Raw genomic sequence first — 27,335 nt, 5'->3', positions numbered from 1 at the left:
GTTCTCAGGATTTCATATATCCATTATGATTTTTTTTTTAAATGTAGGAGCTGTTTATCAAGCATAAAATCACTGAGATGTTCATTTGAAACTAATTGTAGCGTAACCTGCCAGCTGGACCAATTAAATTCCACTCTTAATAAAATCACATTTAAAGCATATTAACATTTATTTAATTAATGAAGGTTTAAGGATTATCTGCAGTCACCTTTTGGAAAGTAATAAATCTACCCATCAACAACAACTACTTTTTTATATAGCACCTTTAACTTCACAGGAGTGTTATAAAAAAAAAAAAAATTGACACCGAGCCACATATTAGGACAGGCGACCAAAAGCTTGGTCAAAGAGGTAGGTTTTAAGGAGCATCTTAAAGGAGAGAGGGGTCGAGAGGCGGAGAGGTTTAGGCAGGGAATTCCAGAGCTCGGGGCCCAGGCAGCTGGAGGCACGGCTGCCAATGGTGGCGCGATTATAATCAGGGATGCTCAAGGGAGCAGATTTGGTAGAGCGCAGAGGTCTCGTTGGGGGGGTGGGGGGGGTGGGGGGGGTGATTATGGGCCTGAAGGAGATTACAGAGAGAAGGGGCGAGACCATGGAGTGATTTGAAAACAAGGATGAGAATTTTAAAATCGAGGCGTTGCTCAACCGGGAATCAATGTAGGTCAGCGAGCATACCTTTTATTATTGTTGTCGCAGGAGACTTCAGCATTTTGATATTGGTTCTTCGCACGAAGATTGTGCCCAGGCTCTCTTGTGCAGACAGTTTTTTTTTTTTTTTTTGAATAAGTGCGCTGCTTAGAATCCCAAGCAAAAGGCATCTCTGGCAGCCTGTGCCCCAGCTGCTATGTGTCTCTGCTCACAGAGGGATGAAAGATTTACCGATATAATGGTTATTTGAAACTGACTGCAACTTCAGGACGCAGCGCGGAAATCCTGAAGCTGCTGTCAGTCATTCACTGCTCCGACACTGGCTGCGCCGTGGCCCAACCCCCGACAGAGCCGGCAATCAGTGAAATCTCTCAAATCGGGGAAACTGATGCAAACTTTGGCTCTTCCGCGGTAATTACGCTGTTAAATACCGCATTAAAAGTTAGACCCAAAGGGATTAGGTGTAACTGGGGTTTTAACAACGTATCGACTGCTAAACAAAGGTTAAGGGCCTGAAAAACTAACTTTAATTTTGTGCAGTGTGAAATTTGTCCATTTTAATAAAAATTAAAATGTTTATGAAACTTCTAAAACAAAAGTTCATTTTTATTTAAAGTTTGTCCATCTTTATTTCAGGTTTGCCTTTTCCCCCGTGTGAGAGCCCCAATCTTTGTTTTGCTCTCTCTAACATTTTTAAAAAGTTAGAATCGGAGGAGTTTACCCACTTCCTGGTTCGCTGTGAGAATTCTGCATTTTGATTGGCTGCTTAGACAGCCAAAGCAGCTCGCACAAGGGGATCCCCACTATACTCTGTTGATTTGAATTACACGTCGGGAAACCCGAAGTTCTTGACACTGCTTACTTCAGGGCCAGCGACAAACGCCTTCGCTTCGCTACTGGCCGCACAGTCTATGGGGAAACAGTATCGCAGTTAACTCATTTGCTTCTTAACTAACTATTGTCCTAACCTGTTTATTTTTTTTAAAAAGGCTTGTCTGAATACACCATGGCTAAGATATTGGTCCGCACAGCACCTGCTTTTCGGGCGCTACTTGGCATATTAAGGACCCAACCTGGCCGGCGGGAGTGTACGCACCTTTCCGGCCGGGAGTGCCGCCCATCATTGGGTAAGGGCAAAAAAATACGCATCCTTTACCCACACCTGAAGTAGGTGCTAGGGCCTAGCATATGCAAATAATGGGCCTAAAGCCTGTTCGAGGCCCCCCTCTCCACAATTTTTATTTTATTCCTTCACTGGATCTGGATGTCGCTGGCAAGGCCAGCATTTATTGCTCATCCTTAATTGCCCTCGAGAAGGTGGTGGTGGTGAGCTGCCCTCTTGAATACAACTGAGTGTCTCGCTGGGCCATCAGAGGGCAGTTAAGAGTCAACCACATTGCTGTGGGTCTGGAGTCACATATAGGCCAGGCCAGACCAGACCAGGTAAGGGCGGCAGATTTCCGTCCCTAAAGGACATTAGTGAACCAGATGGGTTTTTACCACAATCTGGTAGTTTCATGGTCACCATTACTGATGCTAGCTTTTTATTCCAGATTTATTTAAATTCCCCAGCTGCCGTGGTCGGATTCGAACTCGCGCCTTCGCTCATTAGTCCAGGCCTCTGGATTACTAGTCCAGTAACGTAATCACCATGCTAAAGTGCCCCCAGCTGCACCAGTAAACCAGACCTAGGGATCACCTGCTAGGCCCAACCAAGAAGGGAAGTAACTTGCCTGAATGTGATGCCGGGAGGAGCAAGAATATTCCTCCCAACACCACACTGAAGAATCCGATCGCCGCCCCTCTTGGGACAGGGGGCGACGCTATTCTTGTGTGGCATGGCATATTGGTGTTTTAACACGCTGCTGCAGGACTGCCCGAGTACTGCTGTTTTGAGTTTGTTGAACCATTATTTTGGAAGAGGAGGAGACGTGGAGGGGGTTGTCCTGTGAAGAGAGGTTGGGCCTATACTCACTGGAGTTTAGAAGAGGAGGAGGTGATCTCATTGAAACATACAAGATTCTGAGGGGGATTGACAGGGTAGATGCTGAGAGGTTGTTTCCCCTGGCTGGAGAGTCTAGAACCAGAGGTCACAGTCTCAGGATAAGGGGTCGGCCATTTAAGACTGAGATGAGGAGGAATTTCTTCACTCAGAGGGTTGTGAATCTTTGGAATTCTCTACCCCAGAGGGCTGTGGATGCTGAGTCGTTGAGTATATTCAAGGCTGAGATCGATAGATTTTTGGACTCTCGGGGAATCGAGGGATATGGGGATCAGGCGGGAAAGTGGAGTTGAGGTCGAAGATCAGCCATGATCTTATTGAATGGCAGAGCAGGCTCGAGGGTCTGAATGGCCGACTCCTGCTCCTAATTCTTATGTTTTTATGTAAACATACACTGATATCTGACTTGAAAATGTTCATTTTTAAAACTTTTCTCCTTCCTGTGTCTCGACGTTGGCCAATTTTCTTTTTAAAGTGGAATGTATTGATGCATATATATTTACACATTTCCCCTTACTCGTTGATCATCCACTAGATATAGATCTCTACTAATTTTGCGATAAATAGAAAGAAACCATGAACCCTGGCCTCCCAGTTTACATTCCCTTTATGATCCTGGTAACGCATCTTTTGCAGAGTTTAGTTCTGTAACCCAATCCCACCCCCCCCCCCCCCCCCCCCCACGCAAAAAAAAAGTCAATTGAAATTCGAATGAAGTCACTTTAGTCATTGCGATAAGATTTATTGCTTGCTACGGTCGGTCGTGCAGCTGCAGCGAGCTTATTTTGAAAGTGATACAGGAGGTCGCCAGAAAGCAGCAGGAACATTTGAAACCGTCATCTGGTTAATATAAGCCAGTAAACCGAATCAAAAGAGTCACTCAGCACTTCGGCTCCTAACACACGTGCTGTGACTGTCTTTATCATTTTTTTTTTTTACTATTAAAGGAACCGTAGCTCCTGAGGTTACATTTTTTTAACCGTTAAATCAGAGAGCTACCCTACAAATTAATTAAAAGATGAGACCGTGTGCCTGTGGCGTTTGCGACGGCGTCCGTCATGTGTGATGGATCACCAAGTGCCGTACTTAAAGTGATCAGAATAAAATCTGAAGACAAGTTGTATTGGCTGAATAATGACTGGGAAAACATGCCAACTCTCGTCTTCTTTTGCTTCCTGATTATTTGCAAGGAGAATTCATTTGTTCAATCCACTCTTGCAGCAGCTACGACAATAATTGCTAATGCTTCAGCTTTTGCTAAGTTTGCTTTTTGTTTTAAAAAAACCCAAAAGGAAACAAGTAAAGCCATGCCATGAATCCATCAACTTAAAATCAGCTGCTAAATTATTAAACACGGTGTCCATTTTCAAGTTCCATTTATTTAGCCGTGGCTCAGTGGGCAGCACCCTCGCCTCTGAGTCAGAAGGTTGTGGGTTCAAGCCCCACTTCAGAGACTTGAGCACAAAAATCTAGGCTGACACTCCCAGTGCAGTACTGAGGGAGTGCTGCACTGTCGGAGGTGCCGTCTTCCGGCTGAGAAGTTAAACCGAGGCCCCGTCTGCTCTCTCAGGTGGATGTAAAAGATCCCACGGCACTATTTTGAAGAAGAGATGGGGAGTTCTCCCCGGTGTCCTGGGGCCAATATTTATCCCTCAATCAACATCACTAAAAACAGATTATCTGGTCATTATCACATTGCTGTTTGTGGGAGCTTGCTGTGCAGAATTGGCTGCCGTGTTTCCTACATTACAACAGTGACCACACTTCAAAAAGTACTTAATTGGCTGTAAAGCGCTTTGGGACGTCCAGTGGTCACGAAAGGGGGTATAAAAATGCAAGTCTTTTTTTATTCTTGAATTAATGAAAACCAACAGGGATGAATTTTGGGGCGAAGCACAACTTAAGAGTATTTTAAGAAGTGTGCAGTTGCCTTTGACTATCAGTAGTATCGCCTAAATGTTGTATATTGGGCGCCGTGCTCGTAATGGGTGCTTAATTCTCGGTGGTTTTGTGTGAATGTTAAATATTGGGTATAGTTCTCGTAGAATGAAATTTAAGATTTACCTGGACAGTGCTGGAAGAATTGAAGCTGTCTTCTGCTATTTTGTTTAACTGGGTTAGAGAAGAGGGGATTAGGTCCAGACCTTGGGTGGCAGGAACGTCGTGGGGTGAACAAGCTGCTCCTAATAATGGAGCGGAAAGGCGAGGAGACGTGGGTTGAGAGCGCTGCTGGAGGTGCCATGACTGGATTCAAGACAAAGGTGGTGGACTGGGACCAAGCTATGGCGAGTTTAGCAAACCAAACCAGAGTTTTGGAACAGATATTCTGGGGCACAGGTTGCTGGTGGAAGCTGGAGAAGATGAGAGCATTGCACTTGATGCACACGGGTTGTATCATATCACTCTTTGGATGAGTTGAAGTTTGTGGAAGATGGAGATGTTGAGGTCAATTTGAAGGATGTTGGGAAATGTCAAGCCTCGAGGTGATGGCGGTATTGACGACAGTTTTGTCAGCAGCGGGATAGAGTTGGAACGGAGGTAGTTGAAATGCCGTAACCCCCAAGGCTACGGACCAAGAGCTGGAAAGTGGGATTAGGCTGGATCGCGCTCTTTTATTGATGGCCTCTCGTTATGCTCTTCCCCACAAGTGGAAACATTCTCTCTGTATCCACTCTATCAAAACCTTTCATAATTTTATAGACCTCTATTAGGTCACCCCCTCAGCCTTCTCTTTTCAAGAGAAAAGAGACCCAGCCTGTTCATCCTTTCCTGATATGTATACCCTCGCATTTCTGGTATCATCCTTGTAAATCTTCTCTGCACCCTCTCCAGTGCCTCTATATCCTTTTTATAATATGACGACCAGAACTGTGCACAGTGCTCCAAGTGTGGTCTAACCAAGGTTCGATACAAGTTTAGCATAACTTTTCAATTCTATCCCTCTTTTTTTTATGGTCTTATTAACCTGCGTCGCTACTTTTAGTGATTTGTGTATTTGTACTCCGAGATCCCTCTGCTCTTCTACCCTATTTAGATTCTTATTTTCCAAGTAATATGTGACGACCTTATTTTTCTTAAGTTGCTTACACTGTCGTAGTGGCTGGGAATTTCTTCGCTGTGCTGTCGTTACTTCAAGAAGCGTGGGGGAAACGCCATTTACTCTTGTGAACGAGGTTTGCACCGCAATTCCGGCAAAGTACTGCCGGCAATGGGTGCGCAAATCCGAGGAATTTCCGGCCAGTGAGTTCTTATGATGTGATTGAACTTCATATTAAAACCCAAATGTGTAAGGGAGCAGACTTAATACAAACCTTGCTGAAGTATTGCTGCGTTACCAGCTCTATCTACACTAACATTCATTATTCAACAATACTGGGACGTGGGACAGGAATCTCCCAAGGTGGGAGGGTGCGAAGCCAAAAAAAAACCCCGGAGCATGTTTGATCTGGAGGTGGTTGTGGCACCTTGATCTTCCACAGGCAGTATTGGAGTGCAGCAGAAGTCGCTTCATCAGTGGCAAAGTGAGGTAAGACTGGGTGTCTGCTTTCATACGGAAGCTGGCCCTGTGCTTCCAGATAATACTGCTGGAGGGTAATCATGAAGATGAGGGATTGGAGGAATTCGAGGATAGACTCCAGAGATGACCACACTAGCGGGAACGGTAGCATGGTGGTAATGTTATTGGATGAGTCTCGGACCCATGATCCGGAGACAAGAGTTCGAATCCCACCACAGCAGCTGGGGGATACTTAAATTCAGTTAAATAAATGTGGAATAAAAGAACTAGCGTCAGTAATGGTGACCATGAAACTACCGGATTGTTGTAAAAACCCATCTGGTTCACTAATGTCCTTTCGGGAAGGAAATCTGCCGTCCTTACCCGGTCTGGCCTGTATGTGACTCCAGACCCACAGCAATGTGGTTGACTCTTAACTGCCCCTCTGGAATGGCCCAGTAAGCCACTCGGTTGTCAAGAAGGCGGCTCATCACCGCCTTCTCAAGGGCAATAAATGCTAGCCTTGCCAGCGATGCCCACATCCAGTAAATGAATAAAAAAAATATGTTTAGAGCAGAGAAGGCTGAGGGGGGACCTGATTGAGGTGTACAAAATTATATGGGGCATAGATAGGGTAGAGAGAAAGGAACCTTTCCCCTTAGTAGAGGGGTCAATAACCAGGGGGCATAGTTTCAAGGTAAGGGGCAGGAGGTTTAGAGGGGATTTGAGGAAAAACTTTTTCACCCAGAGGATGGTTGGAATCTGGAACTCACTGCCTGAAAGGGTGGTTGAGGCAGGAACCCTCACAACATTTAATAAGCATTTAGATAAGCACTTAAAACGCCATAGCATACAAGGCTATGGACCTTGTAAGGAAGGCAACCCCAACAGTGACAGACCAGAACGCCGTACTGCTATCGTTGCCCGGGAGCTCAGACGCTTCGACATTGACATCGCCGCCCTATGTGAGACCCGACGGGCAGGGGAAGGCCAGCTCAAGGAGCAAGGCGGTGGCTACACCACCTTCTGGAAAGGCAAACCTGAAGAAGAACGCCGCCTCCATGGGGTAGGCTTCGCCATAAAAAATGAACTAGTTGGGCGCCTCAGAGACTCCCCATGCTGTATAAACGAGCGCCTCATGACTCTTCAGCTCACCCTAGCCCGGAACCAGTGCGCTACGGTCATCAGTGCGTACACCCCAACACTGGAAGCCGCAGACGAGACCAAAGAGGAATTCTACTTCAGCCTCGAACAATCCCTGTCCCGAGTCCCAACGGGCGACAAGGTGATCCTCCTTGGCGACTTTAACGCCAGAGTTGGAAAGGACACAGACCTCTGGGGAGGTGTGATCGGCAGAGAGGGGGTAGGGAAAGCCAACTCCAACGGTACTCTCCTCTTGTCGAAATGCTTAGAACATGGCCTCGTCATAACCAACACCTTGTTCCATCAGAGAGACAAGTACAAGGCTTCATGGCAGCACCCTCGTTCCAAGCACTGGCATCTGCTGGACTACGTCATCGTCCGAGCGAGGGACTGCAAGGACGTCCGCATCACCCGCGCCATGACAGGAGCTGATGACTGCTGAACAGACCACCGCCTAATCCGCTCTGTCATCTCCATCAATGTAGCCCCAAAACAGCGGTGGCAACAGAAACAATGCCGCAGGAAAATTAACGCTGGAGCACTCAAAGACCCCGCTAAGAAAGCCCTATTCAGCCTGCGCCTCACAACCAACCTGACTACTCCCAGTGATGCAGAGACACAGAGTGTCTAAAGCGCCTGGTCTGCACTCAAGGCCTCCATAATCAGCACCTGTGAAGAGACGCTCGGTCACTCGACCAGGAAACGCCAAGACTGGTTCGACGAGAATGATCAGGAGATCCAGGAGCTAATAATCCGCAAGCGCAAGGCATTCCTGATCTGGAAACAGCAACAGAACTCGAGAGCAAGAAAGCAGCTCTACAGAAGCCTGAAGGCTGAGGTCCAACAAAAAACTCGTGACCTGAAGAACAGATGGTGAGTGGAGAAAGTGCAGGAGATCCAGCAGCTAGCCGACAACCACGACGTGCGTGGATTCTTTAGCGCAGTCAAGACCATCTACGGCCCAAGCACCCAAGGCCCTTCCCCACTGCGGGCCAAGGACAGAGAGGCCGTCAGTGCCCGCTGGAAGGAGCACTTCGAAGATCTTAACCACGACTCTGTCTTCGACACGAGTGTTCTCAACTCCATCCCACAGCATGCTACCCGCCACCATCTCAGCACAACTCCAGCCCAGCATGAGGTTGAAAAGGCCATCCGACAACTGAAAAACAACAAGGCCTCAGGAGCAGATGGAATCCCCGCCGAGGCAGTAAAGCATGGCGGAGAAGCACTAGCGCGAATTCATGAACTCATTTCTCTTATCTGGAAGGAGGAGAGCATGCCAGGAGATCTCAGAGACGCCGTAATTGTGACCATCTTCAAGAAAGGTGACAAGTCCGATTACAGTAATTACAGAGGAGTTTCCCTGCTGTTTGCCACAGGGAAAGTCATCGCAAGAATCCTCCTCAATCACCTTCTCCCAGTGGCCGAAGAGCTCCTCCCAGAGTCGCAATGCGGATTCCGCCCACTAAGGGGCACAATGGACATGATCTTCACCGCACATCAATTACAAGAGAAATGCAGGGAACAGCATCAACTGCTGTACATGGCCGCCTTCGATCTCACAAAGGCCTTCGACACTGTCAACCGTGAGGGATTATGGAGTGTCCTCCTCAAATTCGGCTGCCCTCAAAAGTTTGTCACTATCCTCCGCCTGCTTCACGACGACATGCAAGCCGTGATCCTGACCAACGGTTCCACCACAGACCCAATTCACGTACAAACCGGGGTCAAGCAAGGCTGTGTCATCGCACCAATGCTCCTCTCAATCTTCCTTGCTGCAATGCTCCATCTCACCCTCAGTAAGCTCCCCACTGGAGTGGAGCTAATTTACAGAACAAACAGGAAACTGTTCAACCTCTGTCGCCTCCAGTCCAGATCCAAGGTCGTCCCATCCTCTGTCGTCGAATTACAGTATGCAGACGACGCTTGCGTCTGCGCTCACTCGGAGGTCGAACTCCAAACCATTGTCAGCACCTTCACCGAAGCGTACGAGAGCATGGGCCTTACACTAAACATCCGTAAGACAAAGGTCCTCTACCAACCTGCCCCCGCCACACAGTACTGCCCCCCGATTATCAAAATCCACGACAAGGCCTTGGACAACGTGGACCACTTTCCATACCTCGGGAGCCTACTGTCAACAAGGGCAGACGACGAAGTCCAACACCGCCTTCAGTGTGCCAGTGCAGCCTTCGGTCGCCTGAGGAAGAGAGTGTTTGAAGACCAGGACCTCAAACCCGGCACTAAGCTCATGTTCTACAGGGCAGTAGTGATACCCGCCCTGCTGTATGCCTCAGAGACATGGACCATGTACAGCAGGCACCTCAAAGCACTGGAGGTACCACCAACGCTGCCTCCGCAAGATCCTGCAAATCCATTGGCAGGATAGGCGCACCAACGTCGGTGTTCTTGCTCAGGCCAACATCCCCAGCATCGAAGCTTTGACCACGCTCGATCAGCTCCGATGGACAGTTCACATTGTCCGCATGCCCGATACGAGACTCCCAAAAGAAGTGCTCTACTCGGAGCTCCGGCACGGCAAGAGAGCCCCAGGTGGGCAGAGGAAACGCTTCAAGGACACCCTCAAAGCCTCCTTGGAAAAAGTGCAACATTCCCACTGACACCTGGGAATCCCTGGCCCAAGACCGCACAAAGTGGAGGAGAAGTATCCGGGAAGGCGCCGAACACCTCGAGTCTCTTCGGGAGCAAGCGGAAGTCAAACGCAGGCAGCGCATGTCAACCCAAGCACCCCACCCACCCACCCCTTCAACCACCGTCTGCCCCACCTGTGACAGAGACTGTAGGTCCCGCATTGGACTCATCAGTCACCTGCGAACTCATTTTTAATGTGGAAGCAAGTCATCCTCGGTTCCGAGGGACTGCCTAAGAAGAAGGTGGACCAAGTGCTAGAAAATGGGATTAGAATAGGCCGGGCTTGATGGCCGGTGTGGACACAATGGGCTGAAGGGCCTCTCTCTCTGCTGTATAACTCTTAACAATGACAGCTATTGTTGCCAGCAATACTGAGCTTGTGTTGAGTCAGCCAAGAGTGGAACCAGAAGTGAACAGTGAGATGGAGTGCGAAGGAGAGGTTGGAGGACGATGGGATCACAATAGCGGAGGAGAGGATGAAGAGTTGCACAGTATGTCGTTTCTGATTTTTGACCCATGCCGCTATAAACGGTGTAGAAACCAGATTGCAGGGACTTGAATAAGGAGTTCCGAGGGAGCTGTGTGTAATTTGTGCAGCGCCTTTTCACGGCCAGTGAAGTACTTTTGCAGTGCCATCACTTGGCTAGCTCTTTCAAAGACCTGGCACAGGCCCGGTGCCTCACATGACCTGTATGTTTCGAAGAATGTTTTTTGTTTCCCTCATAATCCTGAACTATGCAGTGTTATCAGTATTTAACTTGCTGATACATTATAGAGAAATCTCATTGTAACCACTGTTCCTGCTTAGCTGTGCCGCTTCCTCCTGGAGACCCTACGCAGCCCAGGACCGGCTTTTCAAATGGGAGATTTCCCGCACGCGCAAAATTTTGAATTGGCCCGCGCAGCCTGTTAAAGGGACCGCGCACCCCCAAAAAAACCATTTGGGGAAACGTTGGTTGTAACCGTCATTGTTAAAACCTAGATGCTTCACTGGACTGAATTGAAACAGTCAATGTTAGGATCTTTTGATCAAATTTGTGTATTAAAAGGCGATAGTTACAAGAAACGTGACCGTGGTATTAAGATGTAAAATAACTCGACACAGGATGCTTTGAAAGAAAAGAGCAGTGGTTTGGCTGAAAGCGATTTTGTTTAATGGATCCTCTGTCTATTTATATTTCCTTTGGGTTACTTTGCCTTGACTCTCTCTGGAATGGGCACTTGTCTGCCAGAGGCGCCCATGGGGAAATTGTGCACGCTGCCCATTAAAGTTGATGGGCAGGGAAGCGTGGGCTGCTGCCTGCAATGTGGTGTCCTCCTCTAACAGGCGAGATTTGTGATGGGATCACCGCAGGTCGAGAATTTACCCGCCTGTGCCTCCTGCCAGAATTCATTGACCAGCTGGAACATTTTAGAACGGAAACAGAAAATGGGACGGGGTGTAAAGCGGGCAACCAATTCGCTATCACCCATTTCGTCCAACCTCCAGAGACCAACTTCACGGGTATAAACCGTTTCCATTGAACCTTTCCTGTCAACAAAACGCTGGTGAAATAATTAACTTGTTTCAAAATTTAATTAGGTTTTTATGAACATTGAAATAACATGAAGAAAGATGCACTCGCCGCCCTTCTTTCTTAGTCTGTCTGTCTCTCTCACTCTCACTCTCGCTTTGTAGAACACGAAACGAGAGGTCTAGACAGAGTAGATCGAGAGAAACTGTTCCCATCGGCAGAGGGGTCAAGAACCAGAGGACACAGATTTAAGGTGATTGGCAGAAGAACCAAGGGCGACGTGAGGGAAAACTTTTTTATGCAGCGAGTGGTTAGGATCTGGAATGCACTGCCTGAGAGGGTGGTGGAGTCAGACTCGATCGCGGCTTTCAAAAGGGAATTGGATAAGTAGCTGAGGGAAAACAATTTGCAAGGCTACGGGGAAAGGGCGGGGGAGTGGGACTCGCTGAGGCACAGGCTCGACGGGCCTCCTGGCCTCCTGTGCTGTAACCAATCTATGATTGTATGAAACAAAGGCTACAACACCTGTTTCTGCACAGTGAACTAATTGTCACTTCCTTCTCTAACCTTCCAGTTAAGCTGCCCTCCGAGGGTGAGGCCTCGGATTATGATGATGAGGTGGCACACGACAGCTGCATCTCTCTCTGGCTTGCCAGTAGCTGCAGTTATTTTCAAATCTGCATGCTGCCAACCTCTCTGCCCCCCGAAATTCCACAGCAAGTGCTACAACTACAGATTATATCCGAAGTCAATATATAGTGATTCTATAGCACAATACAAGTGCTTGTATAGAAATGTGGCTCATTTGCAGCAAGCTGATTTTTAGGGAATGAGTTGTTCATCCTTGATGCTGTGCAGTGCAGTGCTGAGGGAGTGCTGTACTGTCGGAGGGGCAGTACTGAGGGAGCGCTGCACTGTCGGAGGGGCAGTACTGAGGGAGCGCTGCACTGTCGGAGGGGCAGTACTGAGGGAGCGCTGCACTGTTGGAGGGGCAGTACTGAGGGAGTGCTGCACTGTTAGCAGGGCAGTACTGAGGGAGTGCTGCACTGTCGGAGGGGCAGTACTGAGGGATTGCCGCACTGCCGGAGGTGCTGGCTTTTGGATGAGACGTTAAACCGAGGCCCCATCTGCTCTCTCAGGTGGACGTAAAAGATCCCGTGGCCACTATTTCGAAGAAGAGCAGGGGAGTTCTCCCCGGTGTCCTGGCCAATATTTATCCCTCAATCTACATCACTAAAAACATAATCTGGTCATTATCACATTGCTGTTTGTGGGATCTTGCTATGTGCAAATTGGCTGCCGCGTTTCCTACATTACAACAGTGACCACACTTTTATAAAAAAAAAAAAAAAAAAAAGTACTTCATTGGCTGTAAAGCACTTTGGAACGTTTGGTGGTCGTGAAAGGCGCTATAGAAATGCGAGTCTTTCTTTTACTCTGGGGTATGGTTTATATTTTTTGAGTAAGCTTGCATGGTAACTCGGGAACGATAGAACCACAAGTTATTGTGGCTGCTGTCTGATGTGAGAGATAATATCCCATGTCTATGTCTTTGGTTTAATTATTAAATACTTTCAAATTTGATTGGGTAAACTAGAAGAGCGCATTCTGTGCAATGCAAAACTTCTAGCAAGGTATTATTTGAGGTGATGGGTCTATTCTGTAGAAATTGGGAGTAAAGAAACCTATTATGTAGGTTTTCAATTCATTTTAACTTACATTTGTATCAAGCTAATTGCAAGTTTCAGTTGGATCGCCACACAGAGTCAATCTTTGCTCTTCTACCTCAGTGTAGTCCAATACATTGGCCACTTGCCACATGTGGCTAATTGGGAATCCAAATGTGTCTTATTTTGTTTAGAATTCTCATCTTTGTTTTCAAATCCTTCCGTGGCTTCGCCCCCTCCCTATCTGTGTAATCTCCAGCCTCACAACCCCCCGTGATCTCTGCGCTCCTCAAATTCTGGCCTCTTGAGCATCCCTGATTATAATCGCTCCACCATTGGTGGCCGTGCCTTCAGCTGCCTGGGCCCCAAGCTCTGGAATTCCCTCCCTAAACCTCTCCGCCTCTCTACCTCGCTCTCCTCCTTTAAGATGCTCCTTGAAACCTCCCTCTTTGACCAAGCTTTTGGTCACCTGCCCTAATTTCTCCTTCTGTGGCTCAGTGTCAAATTTTGTCTGATGATCGCTCCTGTGTAGCGCATTGGGATGTTTTTCTACGTTAAAGGCGCTGTATAAATACAAGTAGTTGTTGTTGATGTCATTAGTAAATAAAAAATGAGTAATAGGCACCTTTGGATGTGTGATCTCTATACTCATTCACATGACTCATGCATGTGTACATCAACCTTTGTGTGTTTGTTGGTAAAATGGTAAGAAGCAGGCATAGTATTCGAGTGTTTTTTGATTGTTGTGAGTGTTCTACTTCCTTGGTTACTGAATGATGGTAGGTGTTTAAGTAAATATATAAATCTTTACTTGTGTGTGTGAGGGGCCTCGATGAAGTGGATAGGAAGGACCTATTTCCCTTAGAGAGGTCAATAACCAGGGGCCATAGATTTAAAGTAATCGGTAGAAGGATTAGAGGGGAGTTGAGGAGAACTTTTTTCACCCAGAGGGTGGTGGGGGTCTGGAACTCACTGCCTGAAAGGGTGGTAGAGGCAGAAACCCTCATCGCATTTAAAAAGTACTTGGATATGCGCTAGCCTGATCACAGATGGCGACGAGACAGGCTACAGGGAGGAGGTAAGAGCCCTAGGAGAATGGTGTAAGTACAACAACCTCCCCCTCAACATCAGCAAAACAAAGGAGATGATCGTGGACTACAAGAAGCGCCAGGGGGAGGGACACATCCCAATCTACATCGAAGGGGCTGAGGTGGAGAGGGTCAGCAGCTTCAAATTCCTGGGTGTATTCATTACGGAGGACTTAACGTGGTCCCATCACATCGACGTCATAACCAAGAAGGCATGCCAACGCCTGTTCTTCCTCAGGAGACTGAAGAAATTTGGAATGGCCCCCCAGATTCTCACCAACTTCTACCGGTGCACCATCGAGAGTATCCTGTCCGGCTGCATCACTACCTGGTATGGCAACTGCACCGCCACAGACCACAAGGCTCTACAGATGGTGGTGAAAGCTGCACCACATACTATAGGAATTAAACTACCTGCTGTGCAGGAGATCTACCCTGAGAGGTGCCGGGGGAAGGCCCTGAGAATCATTAAAGACGCGAGTCACCCCAGCCACAACCTCTTCGCCCTGCTCCCGTCCGGTAAGAGATATCGAAGCATACGGTCTCGTACCAGCAGGTTTCGAAACAGCTTCTACCCCCAGGCCATAAGACTCATGAGCGAATAATTTATTATTTATTACTGTTTTATTTATTATTACTGTATTTCTATTAGTATTTTATCATTGTTATGCCATATTTATTCCAATGTTGGGAGGACTCGTAAAAATCAACATTTCATTGTGCAGTACACGTCTGCTGCATATATGACAAATAAAATTGAATTGAATTGAAGAGAAGTGACGTAACCTACAGGGCTGGAAAGTGGGATTAGGCTGGATAGCTCTTTTTCAGCCTTCTGTGCCGTAATTTTCTATGATTCCATGTGTTTTCTACGGAAATTCGTGCATGTGGCTAACACAGTGTCGCCATAGCCAGGCCTGTGGCTTGTCAGCAATCTGTTGGACAACACTGTTCTACCTCAATTAAAACAAGTCTTTGTGCCTGTAGTGTTTTTTATTTAGACAAGAAAAATCTTCTACATAATTACAGCTTATTTAGAATCCGCCTCCATTTGTTTAATTTTCCTTGAATTGGGTTAGGTCATAGTTTTAGTTGAGCAACTTTGTTAATCAGTTTGTTAAAACAGTTTTTTTTTTAAAGTTTTGAAAACATAAATTCAAGTATACAACACTTTGAGGCAGAATTCCATGGATGGTTAGGTAACACTACAGGGAGTCATGCCAGTACGATTGAATATTATCCAGCCTGCATGAGATTGAGGGTTCTCCAGGTATAGTGTGTTTAAGACTATTTGGCAAAACTGCAAATGTTCTCATTGGTTTAAGAGGAAAATCTATTTTTTAGAAAAATAGGATTGAGTTTTCCATTTTACAAGATTTTGTTTTTAGCACGCATGATTGGTGCCTCATCTACTTTCTAATCTTGCCTAAATTGTTGGGAGGAGGTGTAGAGAAGAGGTCATGGTGCATTTAATTCCACACTGTACCGTCTACAAGATGCACTGCAGCAGAGTCATAGTTATACAGCACAGAAAGAGGCCCTTCGGCCCATCGTGTCCGCGCCGGCCATCAAGCCCTGTCTATTCTAATCCCATTTTCCAGCACTTGTCCGTAGCCTTGTATGCTATGGCGTTTCAAGTGCTTATCTAAATGCTTCTTGAATGTTGAGGGTTCCTGCCTCTACCACCCTTTCAGGCAGTGAGTTCCAGATTCCAACCGCCCTCTGAGTGAAAAAGTTTTTCCTCAACTCCCCTCTAAACCTCCTGCCCCTTACCTTGAAACTATGCCCTCTGGTTATTGACCCCTCTACTAAGGGGAAAAGTTCCTTCTATCTACCCTATCTATGCCCCTCATAATTTTGTACACCTCAGTCAGGTCCCCCCTCAGCTTTCTCTGCTCTAAGGAACTCGCCAAGGCTTCTTCCACAGCACCTCCCAAACCCGCAACCTCTACCACCTAGAAGGACAAGGGCAGCAGGTGCATGGGAACAACATCACCTCCAAGTCTCACACCATCCTGACCTGGAAGTATATTGCTGATCCTTCGTCGTTGCTGGGTCAAAATCCTGGAACTCCCTAACAGCGCCGTGGGAGCACCTTCACCACACGGACTGCAGCGGTTCAAGAAGGCGGCTCACCGCCAGCTTCTCAAGGGCAACTAGGGATGCGCAATAAATGCTGGCCTTGCCAGCGACACCCACATCCCAGGAACTAATTTTTTTTTTACTACAGCGAGGAAAGGATAAGTTGCCCTGGGCAGCTTACAGTACAGTATTTGCAGACACAATGCAGAAACTGAACTGGGCATTTATAAAAAGCGAGGCACATGTGTAATTGAACATATTTGTCTGTGTGCAGCGCCCTATTAAAATCAGTGATGAATTGCCTGGTTTTCAACTACCCAAAATTCTAATACCTTGGATTTCTTTAGTTCCAAGTGGCTCAGGTGGTCACTAACTACAGTAAGCCAGTTGCCTGTGCGCTTGGCTGAGGAATGCAGGCTGATCCGAGGAAAAACCTAAAATAGAAAAAGGTTGGAGAAAATACCCCCCCCCCCACAGACAGTGTAAAACATTTTCATAATGAAATGAGGGAATGAAGTTGATATACCTATCAATTCATCCAATGAAAAGCGACGAGTTAAGAAAGTAACTATAGGTTTTTATTGGCTAAATAACAGAGCCCACCCTCGTGGGTGATCGGATCCAACAAGGAGGAATACCAGCCAGTCGACCACCTTTATACCTGGGCAGGTAGGTGGAGCCATGGGCGGAGTCAGCAGTGGTCAGCCCAGGTATAACAGCGTGACAAGAGGCGACCTCGTATAGTGATACAACAGTGTGAACAGTGATAACCATAGAGTAACGATATAACAGTGATAACTATAGTGTAACGAGAGTGAACGACAAAAGTGGTTTACCACAGAAGTCCAATCCGAATGCAGCATTTTTTAGAATTGAAAACATTTTAACTTGGAATATTTCATCATGTGTGGAGGGTGTCCCGTTTAATAAGATGGATAGATTCTTGTGAAATGTTTAAAACATTGCAGTTTGATGCAAAGAATAAATGAGAGTACAGTTCTCACCGCCACTTAATTATATAGTGCTGGGTCTTCCCCGAATTAAGCAGTCTACCTATTAGGTAATTGGGTTAACCAGTGCCACAACACACTACAAATAATCATATTCTTCAACTGTATTCAGTGCAGTATCTACAAGCAAAGTAGTGAAACCTTGAAATAATTAAATTCTTCAATGATCTCATTCTCGGGATTCGCTCAATTGATTAGTGACCAGAAACATTAGAAGACAGACTTGCATTTCTATAGCGCCTTTCACGACCTCAGGACATCCCAAAGCGCTTTACATCCAATGAAGTAAACATAGAAACATAGAAGATAGGAGCAGGAGTAGGCCATTCGGCCCTTCGAGCCTGCTCCGCCATTCAACGAGATCATGGCTGATCAGCCAAACCCTAGCACCCGGTCCCTACACCGACAGCCATCCCACCCAAGCACTATTCCCGTAACCCCACGTATTTAATCCCCCTAACACTAAGGGCCAATTTTTTTATCATGGCCAATCAACCTAACCCGCACATCTTTGGACTGTGGGAGGAAACTGGAGCACCCGGAGGAAACCCACGCAAACACGGGGAGAATGTCTGTGTGGAGTTTGCACAGTCACCCGAGGCCGGATTTGAACCCGGGTCCCTGGCGTTGTGAGGCAACAGTGCTAACCACTATGCCACCGTGCTGTTTTTGAAGTGTAGCCTTTTTGAAGTGTAGCCATTGTTGTAATGTAGGAAATGAGGCAGACAATTTGCGCATAGCAAGCTCCCACAAACAGCAATGTGATAATGACCAGATAAAGAAAAGCTAGTTCAAGCTGGCACGTGTAATCAATGTTCCCTCTAAAAATAAAAATAAAAATTTGGGTGCGCGGTCCCTTTAACTGGCTGCGTGGCCCATTCAAATTTTCGCGGTTTCTTGCATTGAAACCGAGCGGCCTGCGCGGGTCCTCCAGACTGCTGGGTGGCCACGCAGCTTAGCAGGAACATTGCTTGTAATGATGGTCCGCATCAAAATAGTGTGCAAACACGTTTGTATTTACAAAATAAACGTGACTTGCATATGTTGTACACTATGCACTGTTATAGATCAAAGAAAACTCCCTTCTCCTGGCTCCCAACTTATGAAAGTTGTTTTCCCATTGAACTGAGTTTTCCCAAGCTGCACCTTTTCTCCTTGGTATCTGGGTTCCAGGAAATGAGACCTTCCACCTGGTGGGGAAACTACTGTGTCTGCATTAGTTGCTGGTCACTTGACCTGCACACGTTCCAGTGTAAACACTGAGGTGTTGCAGGTAACCATCTTAACCCCTCCTGCTTTTCTCGGACTAAGCAATGTAAATGTGCTGAGACTTGGTGCCGTCTTTCGGATGAGACGTTAAACCAAGGCCCCGTCTGCGCTCTCAGGCGAACTTAAAAGATCCCACGGCACCATTTTGAAGAAGAGCAGGGGAGTTCTCCCCAGTGTCCTGGGGCCAATATTTATCCCTCAATCAACATCACTAAAACAGATTATCTGGTTATTATCACATTGCTGTTTGTGGGACCTTGCTGTGCACAAATTGGCTGCCGTGTTTCCCACATTGCAACAGTGACAACACTTCCGAAAGTACTTCATTGGCTGTAAAGCGCTTTGGGACATTCAGTGGTCGGAAAAGGCGCTATATAAATACAAGTCTTTTTTTAGCTGTGGAAGCAAAACAACAGCCCAGAACCTGGCGCTTTCTGTGGTAATTCAACCTGGATAGTTAGGTCACTTGTAGATCAAACTTTACACAGAATATTGAATTGCCAGGTTAGATCAATAAAACTTTCCCCAGTACCCCATTATAGCTCTCTGCAGAATTAACGAGTTCTTATCCAAGCAGAAGTCAGTCTTGTTTCTAGCAGTGAAAACTCCATGAGAGAGTAATAACATACAGATAATAAAAATTATACAAGAGCGGGTCAGAGGCTGGGTGTTCTGCAGCGAGTGTCTCACCACCTGACTCCCCAAAGCCTTTCCACCATCTACAAGGCACAAGTAAGGAGTGTGATGGAATACTCTCCACTTGCCTGGATGAGTGCAGCTCCAACAACACTCAAGAAGCTCGACACCATCCAGGACAAAGCAGCCCGCTTGATTGGCACCCCATCCACCACCTTAAACATTCACTCCCTCCACCACCGGCGTACCGTGCCTGCAGTGTGTACCATCTACAAGATGCACTGCAGCAACTCACCAAGACTTCTTCGGCAGCACCTCCCAAACCCGCGACTTCTACCACCTAGAAGGACAAGGGCAGCAGATGCGTGGAAACACCACCACCTCCAAGTTCCCCTCCAAGTCACACACCATCCTGACTTGGAAATATATCGGCCGTTCCTTCATCATCGCTGGGTCAAAATCCTGGAACTCCCTCCTTAACAGCACTGTGGGAGCACCTTCACCACACGGACTGCAGCGGTTCAAGAATGCGGCTCACCACCACCTTCTCGAGGGCAACTAGGGATGGGCAATAAATGCTGGCCTTGCCAGCGACGCCCACATCCCGTGAATGATTTTTTTTTTAAAGTAAACCTCTCATTTCGTATGCAGTTGTGATTGCGCAGTTTAGAATGCTGTTTCCAATTATTTATGATTTTCCCTCAATACATATCATCTATGGCACATCACTAAGGAAGTGGTACTCGGTAAAATAATGGGACTCAAGGCGGATAAATCGCCTGGACCGGATGGCTTACATCCTAGGGTCTTGAGGGAAGTGGCGGTAGGGATTGTGGATGCATTAGTAATAATTTTCCAAAACTCCCTGGACTCAGCAAAGGTCCCGGCAGACTGGAAAACTGCTAATGTAACACCCTTATTTAAAAAGGGCAGTAGACAGAAGGCTGGAAACTATAGACCGGTTAGCCTAACATCTGTGGTAGGTAAAATTTTGGAGTCTATTATTAAGGAGACAGTAACAGGATATTTGGATAATCATAATTTAATAGGACAAAGTCAGCATGGTTTTATGAAGGGGAAGTCATGTTTGACAAATTTGCTGGAGTTCTTTGAGGAAGTAACGTATAGGGTGGATAAAGGGGAACCAGTGGACGTAGTGTATTTAGACTTCCAAAAGGCATTTGACAAGGTGCCACACAAAAAATTATTGCTTAAGATAAAAAATCACGGGATTGGGGGTAATATTCTGGCATGGATAGAGGATTGGCTATCTAACAGAAGGCAGAGAGTTGGGATAAATGGTTCATTCTCAGACTGGCAATCAGTAACTAGTGGTGTTCCGCAGGGGTCAGTGCTGCGTCCCCAACTCTTTACAATCTATATTAACGATTTGGAGGAGGGGACCGAGTGTAACATATCAAAGTTTGCAGATGATACTAAGATGGGAGGGAAAGTAGTGAGTGAGGAGGACATAAAAAACCTGCAAGGGGACATCGACAGGCTAAGTAAGTGGGCAGAGATTTGGCAGATGGAATACAATACTGGAAAGTGTGAGGTTATGCACTTTGGCAGGAAAAATCGTAGAGCAAGTTATTATCTTAATGGCAAGAAACTGGAAAGTACTGAAGTACAAAGGGATCTGGGGGTCCTGGTGCACGAAACGCAAAAGGTTAGTATGCAGGTGCAGCAAGTGATTAAGAAGGCCAATGAAATGTTGGCTTTCATTGCTAGGGGGATAGAATATAAAAATAGGGAGGTATTGCTTCAGTTGTACAAGGTATTGGTGAGACCGCACCTGGAATACTGCATACAGTTTTGGTGTCCATACTTAAGAAAAGACATACTTGCTCTCGAGTCAGTACAAAGAAGGTTCACTCGGTTAATCCCGGGGATGAGGGGATGGACATATGAGGAGAGGTTGAGTAGATTGGGACTCTACTCATTGGAGTTCAGAAGAATGAGAGGCGATCTTACTGAAACATATAAGATTGTGAAGGGGTTGGATCGGGTGGATGCGGGGAGGATGTTCCCGATGATGGGTGAAACTAGAACTAGGGGGCATAGTCTTAGAATAAGGGGCTGCTCTTTCAAAACTGAGATGAGGAGGAACTACTTCACTCAGAGGGTGGTAGGTCCATGGAATATGCTGCCCCAAAAAGCTGTAGAAGCTACATCATTACATAAATTTAAAACAGAAATAGACAGTTTCCTAGAAGTAAAGGGAATTAAGGGTTACGGGGAGCGGGCAGGAATTTGGACATGAGTCTAGGTTCGGGTCGGACATGGCCCTGTGGGTAGCGGAGCGGGCCCAGGGGCCGTGTAGCCTGATCCTGCTCCTATTTCATGTGTCTAATTCTGTTAGATTCAGGAGATGGTTCTGTGATAGTAGATTGGCGGTTAGGATCAGATCAGCCATGATCTTATCGAATGGCGGAGCAGGCTCGAGGGGCCAATTGGCCTACTCCTGCTCCTATTTCTTATGTTCTTATGTTCTAATTTTTGATTCCTTTTATCTTTCAGTTTATTGTAAAAACCTGGTGGAATGCATTTGAATTACAATGTGCAACTTTGAGACTCTCCGTGTTAAAATATATATATTTCTAATCCTATGAATCTCTCTGCAGAATTGGCAAAGGTTTTCAAGGAGTTATGAAGAGGTGGGGGTTTAAAGGCCAACCTGCAACACACGGGCAGACCAAAACTCACAGGAGGCCCGGAGCCTCGGGCCCTGGTGGTGTATGTATCATTTCTGCTATTTGTGAATGTAGCATTTCCAGCACTACCCTGCACCACACCGTGTATTGAATTGTCATTAATGCTCTGCCTCAGCAGTTCAAGGCTTGAAGCTCTTTCATTCTGCCAGAGCTCTAGCGCATTTGAAACAGTTACATTGGGGAGACCAAACGCAGATTGGGTGACCGCTTTGCGGAACACCTCCATTCAGTCCGTAAGGGTGACCCCGAGCTTCCAGTCGCCTGTCATTTTAATTCACCGCTCCATTCCCACTCGGACCTGACCGTCCTTGGCCTCTTGTATTGTTCCACGGAAAGTCACCGTAAACTCGAGGAACAGCACCTCATCTTCCGATTAGGCACTCTGCCAGCCTTCCGGACTCAATATCGAGTTCAACAATTTCAGATCATAACCTCGGCCCCTATTACATTTTTACTTGTAATTTTTCCACTCCCTTCCCCCCCCCCCCCCCCCCCTTTTGTTTCTCCTCTCCCACCTGGCAGCTATCTCTTGCCCTGCCAGCACACTTCACACCTAATCTCAGCCTATTACCATCTCGTCTAGCTTCGAACACCCTTTTATTGTCTCTTTTACTTCTTTTGTTTCTTTCACTTCTTTTGTCCGATCGCAGCCCTGCCTTCGATCTATTTTCTTTTCTTTCCAGTTTTGAAGAAGGGTTCGACCCGAAACGTCAACTCAAATTTCTCTCCACGGATGTTGCCTGACCTGCTGAGTTTTTCCAGCATTTTCTGTTGTTATTTCGGATTTCCAACATCTGCAGTATTTTGCTATCGTGCTGTTGTGTTCCCGTCCCCTTGGTGGCTGGTTGGTTTGAGTCCAGACCATTGCAGCTCCTCTCGTCAGCAATAACTGCAATGGCATTCACAGTAAATATATCCAATGTATTATTTGCACTTGAAAAACGCACAATTTCAGAAATTGCAACATGGTGAAACAGATTATCTGCTGTAAATAACCAGTGTCCGAACTTCTGGATGCTGGCTTTATATGTTGAATAGATCGAACGTGGGGCGTGGTATGTTCATTGTCTGAGTTCAGGTGACCCTCTCGCAGTTCACAGTCTGTGGCAATTGTGCACTTTTGTGCCCAAATTTTAATCTGTATCTTAAATTTTATTTGAATTTCTTTGTAGCTACAATTAAGACATTGGTCCAGAATTTGCGGTGGGTAATAACGGTGAACCGACAGTGTTCGCTGTTATTCCCCGTTCGAAACTGACCGCAACTTCAGGATGTAACACATGCGCATCCGAACACGGAAATCTTGAAGTTGCAGTCAGTCATTCCCTGCTCCGACACTGGCTGCGCTGTGCCCCCGCCCCCCCCCCCCCCCCCCGACAGAGCCGGCAATCATGGAAACTGACACAAACTTCGGCTCTTCTGCGGCAATGCTGCTGTTAAATTTCCCGTTAAAAGTCAGACCCTTTAGGATTAGGTGTAACTGGGGTTTTAACAGCGTAGTGACGGCTAAACAAAGGTTATGGCCCTGAAAAAATAATTTAAATTTTGTGCTGTCAAATTTATCCATTTTAATTTTTTTTTAAATTAAACATTTTTTAAAAGTTTGTCCATCTTTATGTCAGGTTTGCCTTTTCCCTGTGTGAGAGCCCCAAATCTTTGTTTTGCTCTCTCTAACATTTTAAAAAGTTAGAATCAAAGGACTTACCCACTTCCTGGTTCGCTGTCTGTGCGAATCCTGCGTTTTGATTGGCTGCTCAGACAGCTTGGCGGCTTTAGCTCTTCATTCTTGAGACTCGAATTCCACGCCAGCACTCGATGATAAAGCTTTTGCTTTGCCACGTGTTGTTCTGTTATAAGTTTCGTGCATGTTTCACAGTTTGTAGAGACATATTGCGGGCAGCAGTTCGAGTTGGGGGTTCCCCATTAACTTGCGTTGATTTCAATTGCACGTCGGAAGAGCTGAGCTTCTCGCCACAGAGAGATCGCGAGATCCTTGTGGGAAGCTTAAGCCGGGGCTGGCGGCGAGCGCCTTCGCTTCATCACTAACTGCAAATCACAGGCTGTTGAGTTTGTTTTTTTTTTCATAAGAGCCTTGTGGGATATTGGGATTCTATAGGTAATATATTCATACAAATATATCTAAATATGACGAACATTTTAAACTAGTGGGCTTTACAAAGTAGATTACAATCTTTAATACTGAAAAGGTACTGTATCCAAGCCACTATATGCAGAGCAAAACGATATGTAGTCTTAAGTTCAAATAATGTGCTGTCTCATTTATTGTGTTACAAGCCATTTCTTGTCAACTTGAATGCAGGACCCTGCTCGAGTTTTTCCTGGGAAGAAAATGCCTGGAAAAATGGGGAACATCTACAGAACAGCACATGGACTAAAGGTTAGATTTGCTAAGCATGTCCAGTGATTAAACCTGGGTGGGAAAGGGTCAGTGAGGGGGAAGAGAATTGCTGTATTTATTGTATCTTGATTGAAACGCCTTAAAATCTCTTGTGTCAAGCTTGGAATGTCTGTTCTAACAGCTACTTTGTGACTGAATCAAGATGACAAGTCATATTAAAAGGGGGGGGAAAAAGTCTTCTCCGAGCTGTATTCCAATTCTAGAAAATACGTGGAACTGCTGTAGACTGTCGGGAGTCATTTTGCGGTATTGAATCATGTGCTATAGAGAAGGCGAGATGTTGAGGTGATTTTAAGAGCTTTGTCAGACTTTAGCTCATCATTCTTGAGATTCGAATTCCGTGCCAGCATTTGATCATGAATAGCTTTTGCTTAAATATATTTCAGGTAAAATACTGAACCTTTTTTTGCTTTGTCACATGTATTCTATTGTAGGTTTCATGCATGGTTCACAATTTGTGGAAACATATTGCAGGACAGGTTGTTTGAGCTCTACAACAACAACAGCTTGTATTTATATAGCGCCTTTAACGTAGTAAAACGCCCCAAGGCGCTGCACAGGAGCGATTATCAAAGAGAAATTAGGGCAGATGACTAAAAACTTGGTCAAAGAGTTTTAAGCGTTTTAAAGGAGGAGAGAGAGGCGGAGAGGTTTAGGGAGGGAATTCCAGAGCTTAGGGCCCGGGCAGCTGAAGGCACGGCCACCAATGGTGGAGCGATTAAAATCAGGGGATGCTCAAGAGGGCAGAATTAGAAGAGCGCACAGATCTGGGGGGGAGGGGAGCTGGAGGAGATAACAGAGATAGGGAGAGGCGAGGCCACAGAGGGGTTTGAAAACAAGGATGAGACTCTTAAAATCAAGGCGTTGCTTAACCGGGAGCCGATGTCGGTCAGCGAGCACAGGGGAGATGGGCGAGTTAGGACACGGGTAGCAGAATTTTGGATGACCTCAAGTTTATGTAGGGTAGAACGTGGGAGGTCAGCCAGGTGTGCATTCAGACGATATCTGTATATTTTGGTCAACAATAACACTTGGCTTACTCAATTATAATAGTTTTACCGTCCATGTTTTGATGTACACGCGCACATTGGCTGGTGCGTTTCCCTGCATTCCAACAGTGACGACACTTCAAAACATTGAATGGGCTGTGAAGCACTTTGGGAACATCACGAGGTTGATAAAGGCACTGTATAAATGCAAGTTCTTTGTACCTAATAGCAGGTCCCAATTACAGGAAAAGTTCTGATATCCGGCACCGACGGGAACGGCGTGTTGCCGATATATCAAAACTGCCGGACATACAAAGTTAACGTTGAAGCATACGGAGATGAAAATCTCCATATTTGACAACAAACACTGTGGCTCAGCAACAGCTTGTAAACACTCGGCCCGTACCTTGGAAGCGTCTCTGAAGCTGTTGCTAAGCTACAAAGACGCTTTCCAGAGCCTGCCTGTTAAAAGAATGCAAGGAGAAGAAAAAAAACCTAACCAAAATGGCTGCTGATTTCTGCCATTGGAGCGAGGTTTCTGGCCATACAACCTCCGGATAAACCAAAGTTTCCTGTAACAACTCTGAAATTCCTTGATCGATAAGGAAAAACCAAATCATTTTGGTGAGTTCTGCCTGGATGTTGGTGGAGCACAGTACAGTGTGCATTGCCAGTTTTTACAACAACATTTAAAAGAGGGTTTTAAGAGCCTTAAAGGAGGCGAGGGGATTGGCAAACTGGAAATGAGAGAAAACCATGCACAACTCGCCTGCAATTTCATGATCTATGTAACTGACAGGCGTGGGTCCCTGCGGCAGTGCAAACTTGGAAAATTGGCCCTTGCACATCTTGACGGAATATGTTGGTTTTTTTTGCAGGTGTAAGCTGTCTGTAAGGTCTTTTTGCTTCTCCCAGTTCTGCTGCAAGTACTAGTTTATTAAAAATGTATTTATGCATTCATAGGTATGGAGAGTGAATACGAAAGAGAACATCCTTTATATTCATGGGTCTGTTCCAGGACACAAAAACTGTTTTGTAAAGGTAAGAAGATTATAAACTACAATGTATTTCAATAAAGAGTTGTTAACAACAGAAATTGTAGAAAGTAAATGGGTTGTAATTTGTTAGAGGAGTGGGATAAATGGGGGGGGGGGGGGCGGGGGAGGAGTGCTTTCAGTATAAAGTACTTCCTCCTCCTCATCTCCCAAACAAATTAACTATTCCCTGCCTTACAGGGGTAAGTTTCTTTTTTTTGTTATACGCCTTTTTATAGGCCCTAAGCTCTGGAAATCCTCCCCCTAAATCTCTTAGCCGTGGCTCAGTGGGCGGCACCCTCGCCTCTGAGTCGGAAGGTTTGTGGGTTCAAGTCCCACTCCAGAGACTTGAGCACAAAAATCTAGGCTGACACTCCCAGTGCAGTGCTGAGGGAATGTGGCACTGTTGGATGAAACGTTAAACCGAGGCCCCGTCTGCTCTCTCGGGTGGACGTAAAAGATCCCATGGCACTATTTTGAAGAAGAGCAGGGGAGTTCTCCCCGGTGTCCTGGGGCCAATATTTATCCCTCAATCAACATCACTAAAACATATTCTGGTCATTATCACATTGCTGTTTGTGGGAGCTTGCTGTGCGCAGATTGGCTGCCGCGTTTCCTGTATTACACTTCAAAGGTACTTCATTGGCTGTGAAGCACTTTGGGACGTCCTGAGGTCGTGAGAGGAACGATAGAATTGCAAGTCTTTCTTTCAACCTTGGTATCTGGAACTATGACCCTTACCTTAATCTCTTAACTTAGAAAAAAATTATTTAATGTTTGGTTATTTTGCTGATTAAAAATAGCAATTAGGTTTAATTCTGGTGGATGTATTTGGTAAACCAATGCTCACCTTGATGGTGCCACTTCAGTGAATACTGAAATCCAAAATACTACAGGCCTTTTCTGCTCGATCTAGCATGTCTTATTAATTTAATGAAATATGGAAATTTACCTTTTAAGCAATGCTTCCTG

General features: G+C 46.1%; 1 protein-coding gene across 1 annotated transcript in view; it reads left to right on the top strand.

Annotated features, from left to right (window-relative positions):
• mrpl3 (mitochondrial ribosomal protein L3) overlaps positions 1 to 27,335 on the top strand; it is a 77,143-nt gene that overhangs the window by 34,811 nt on the left and 14,997 nt on the right. Inside the window, exons 7-9 of the mRNA XM_085989287.1 lie at positions 21,832 to 21,943; positions 24,242 to 24,319; positions 26,293 to 26,370. Coding sequence (XP_085845413.1) covers positions 21,832 to 21,943; positions 24,242 to 24,319; positions 26,293 to 26,370 — 268 coding nt within the window. The remainder of the gene's footprint in view (positions 1 to 21,831; positions 21,944 to 24,241; positions 24,320 to 26,292; positions 26,371 to 27,335) is intronic.

The sequence above is a fragment of the Somniosus microcephalus genome, chromosome 5 (assembly GCF_052327205.1).
Source record: "Somniosus microcephalus isolate GS21.2 chromosome 5, FLI_Smic_1.0, whole genome shotgun sequence".
NCBI lineage: Eukaryota > Metazoa > Chordata > Chondrichthyes > Squaliformes > Somniosidae > Somniosus > Somniosus microcephalus.
The sequence above is the reverse complement of the archived record's forward strand: the minus strand, read 5'-3'. Positions and strand labels throughout refer to the sequence as shown.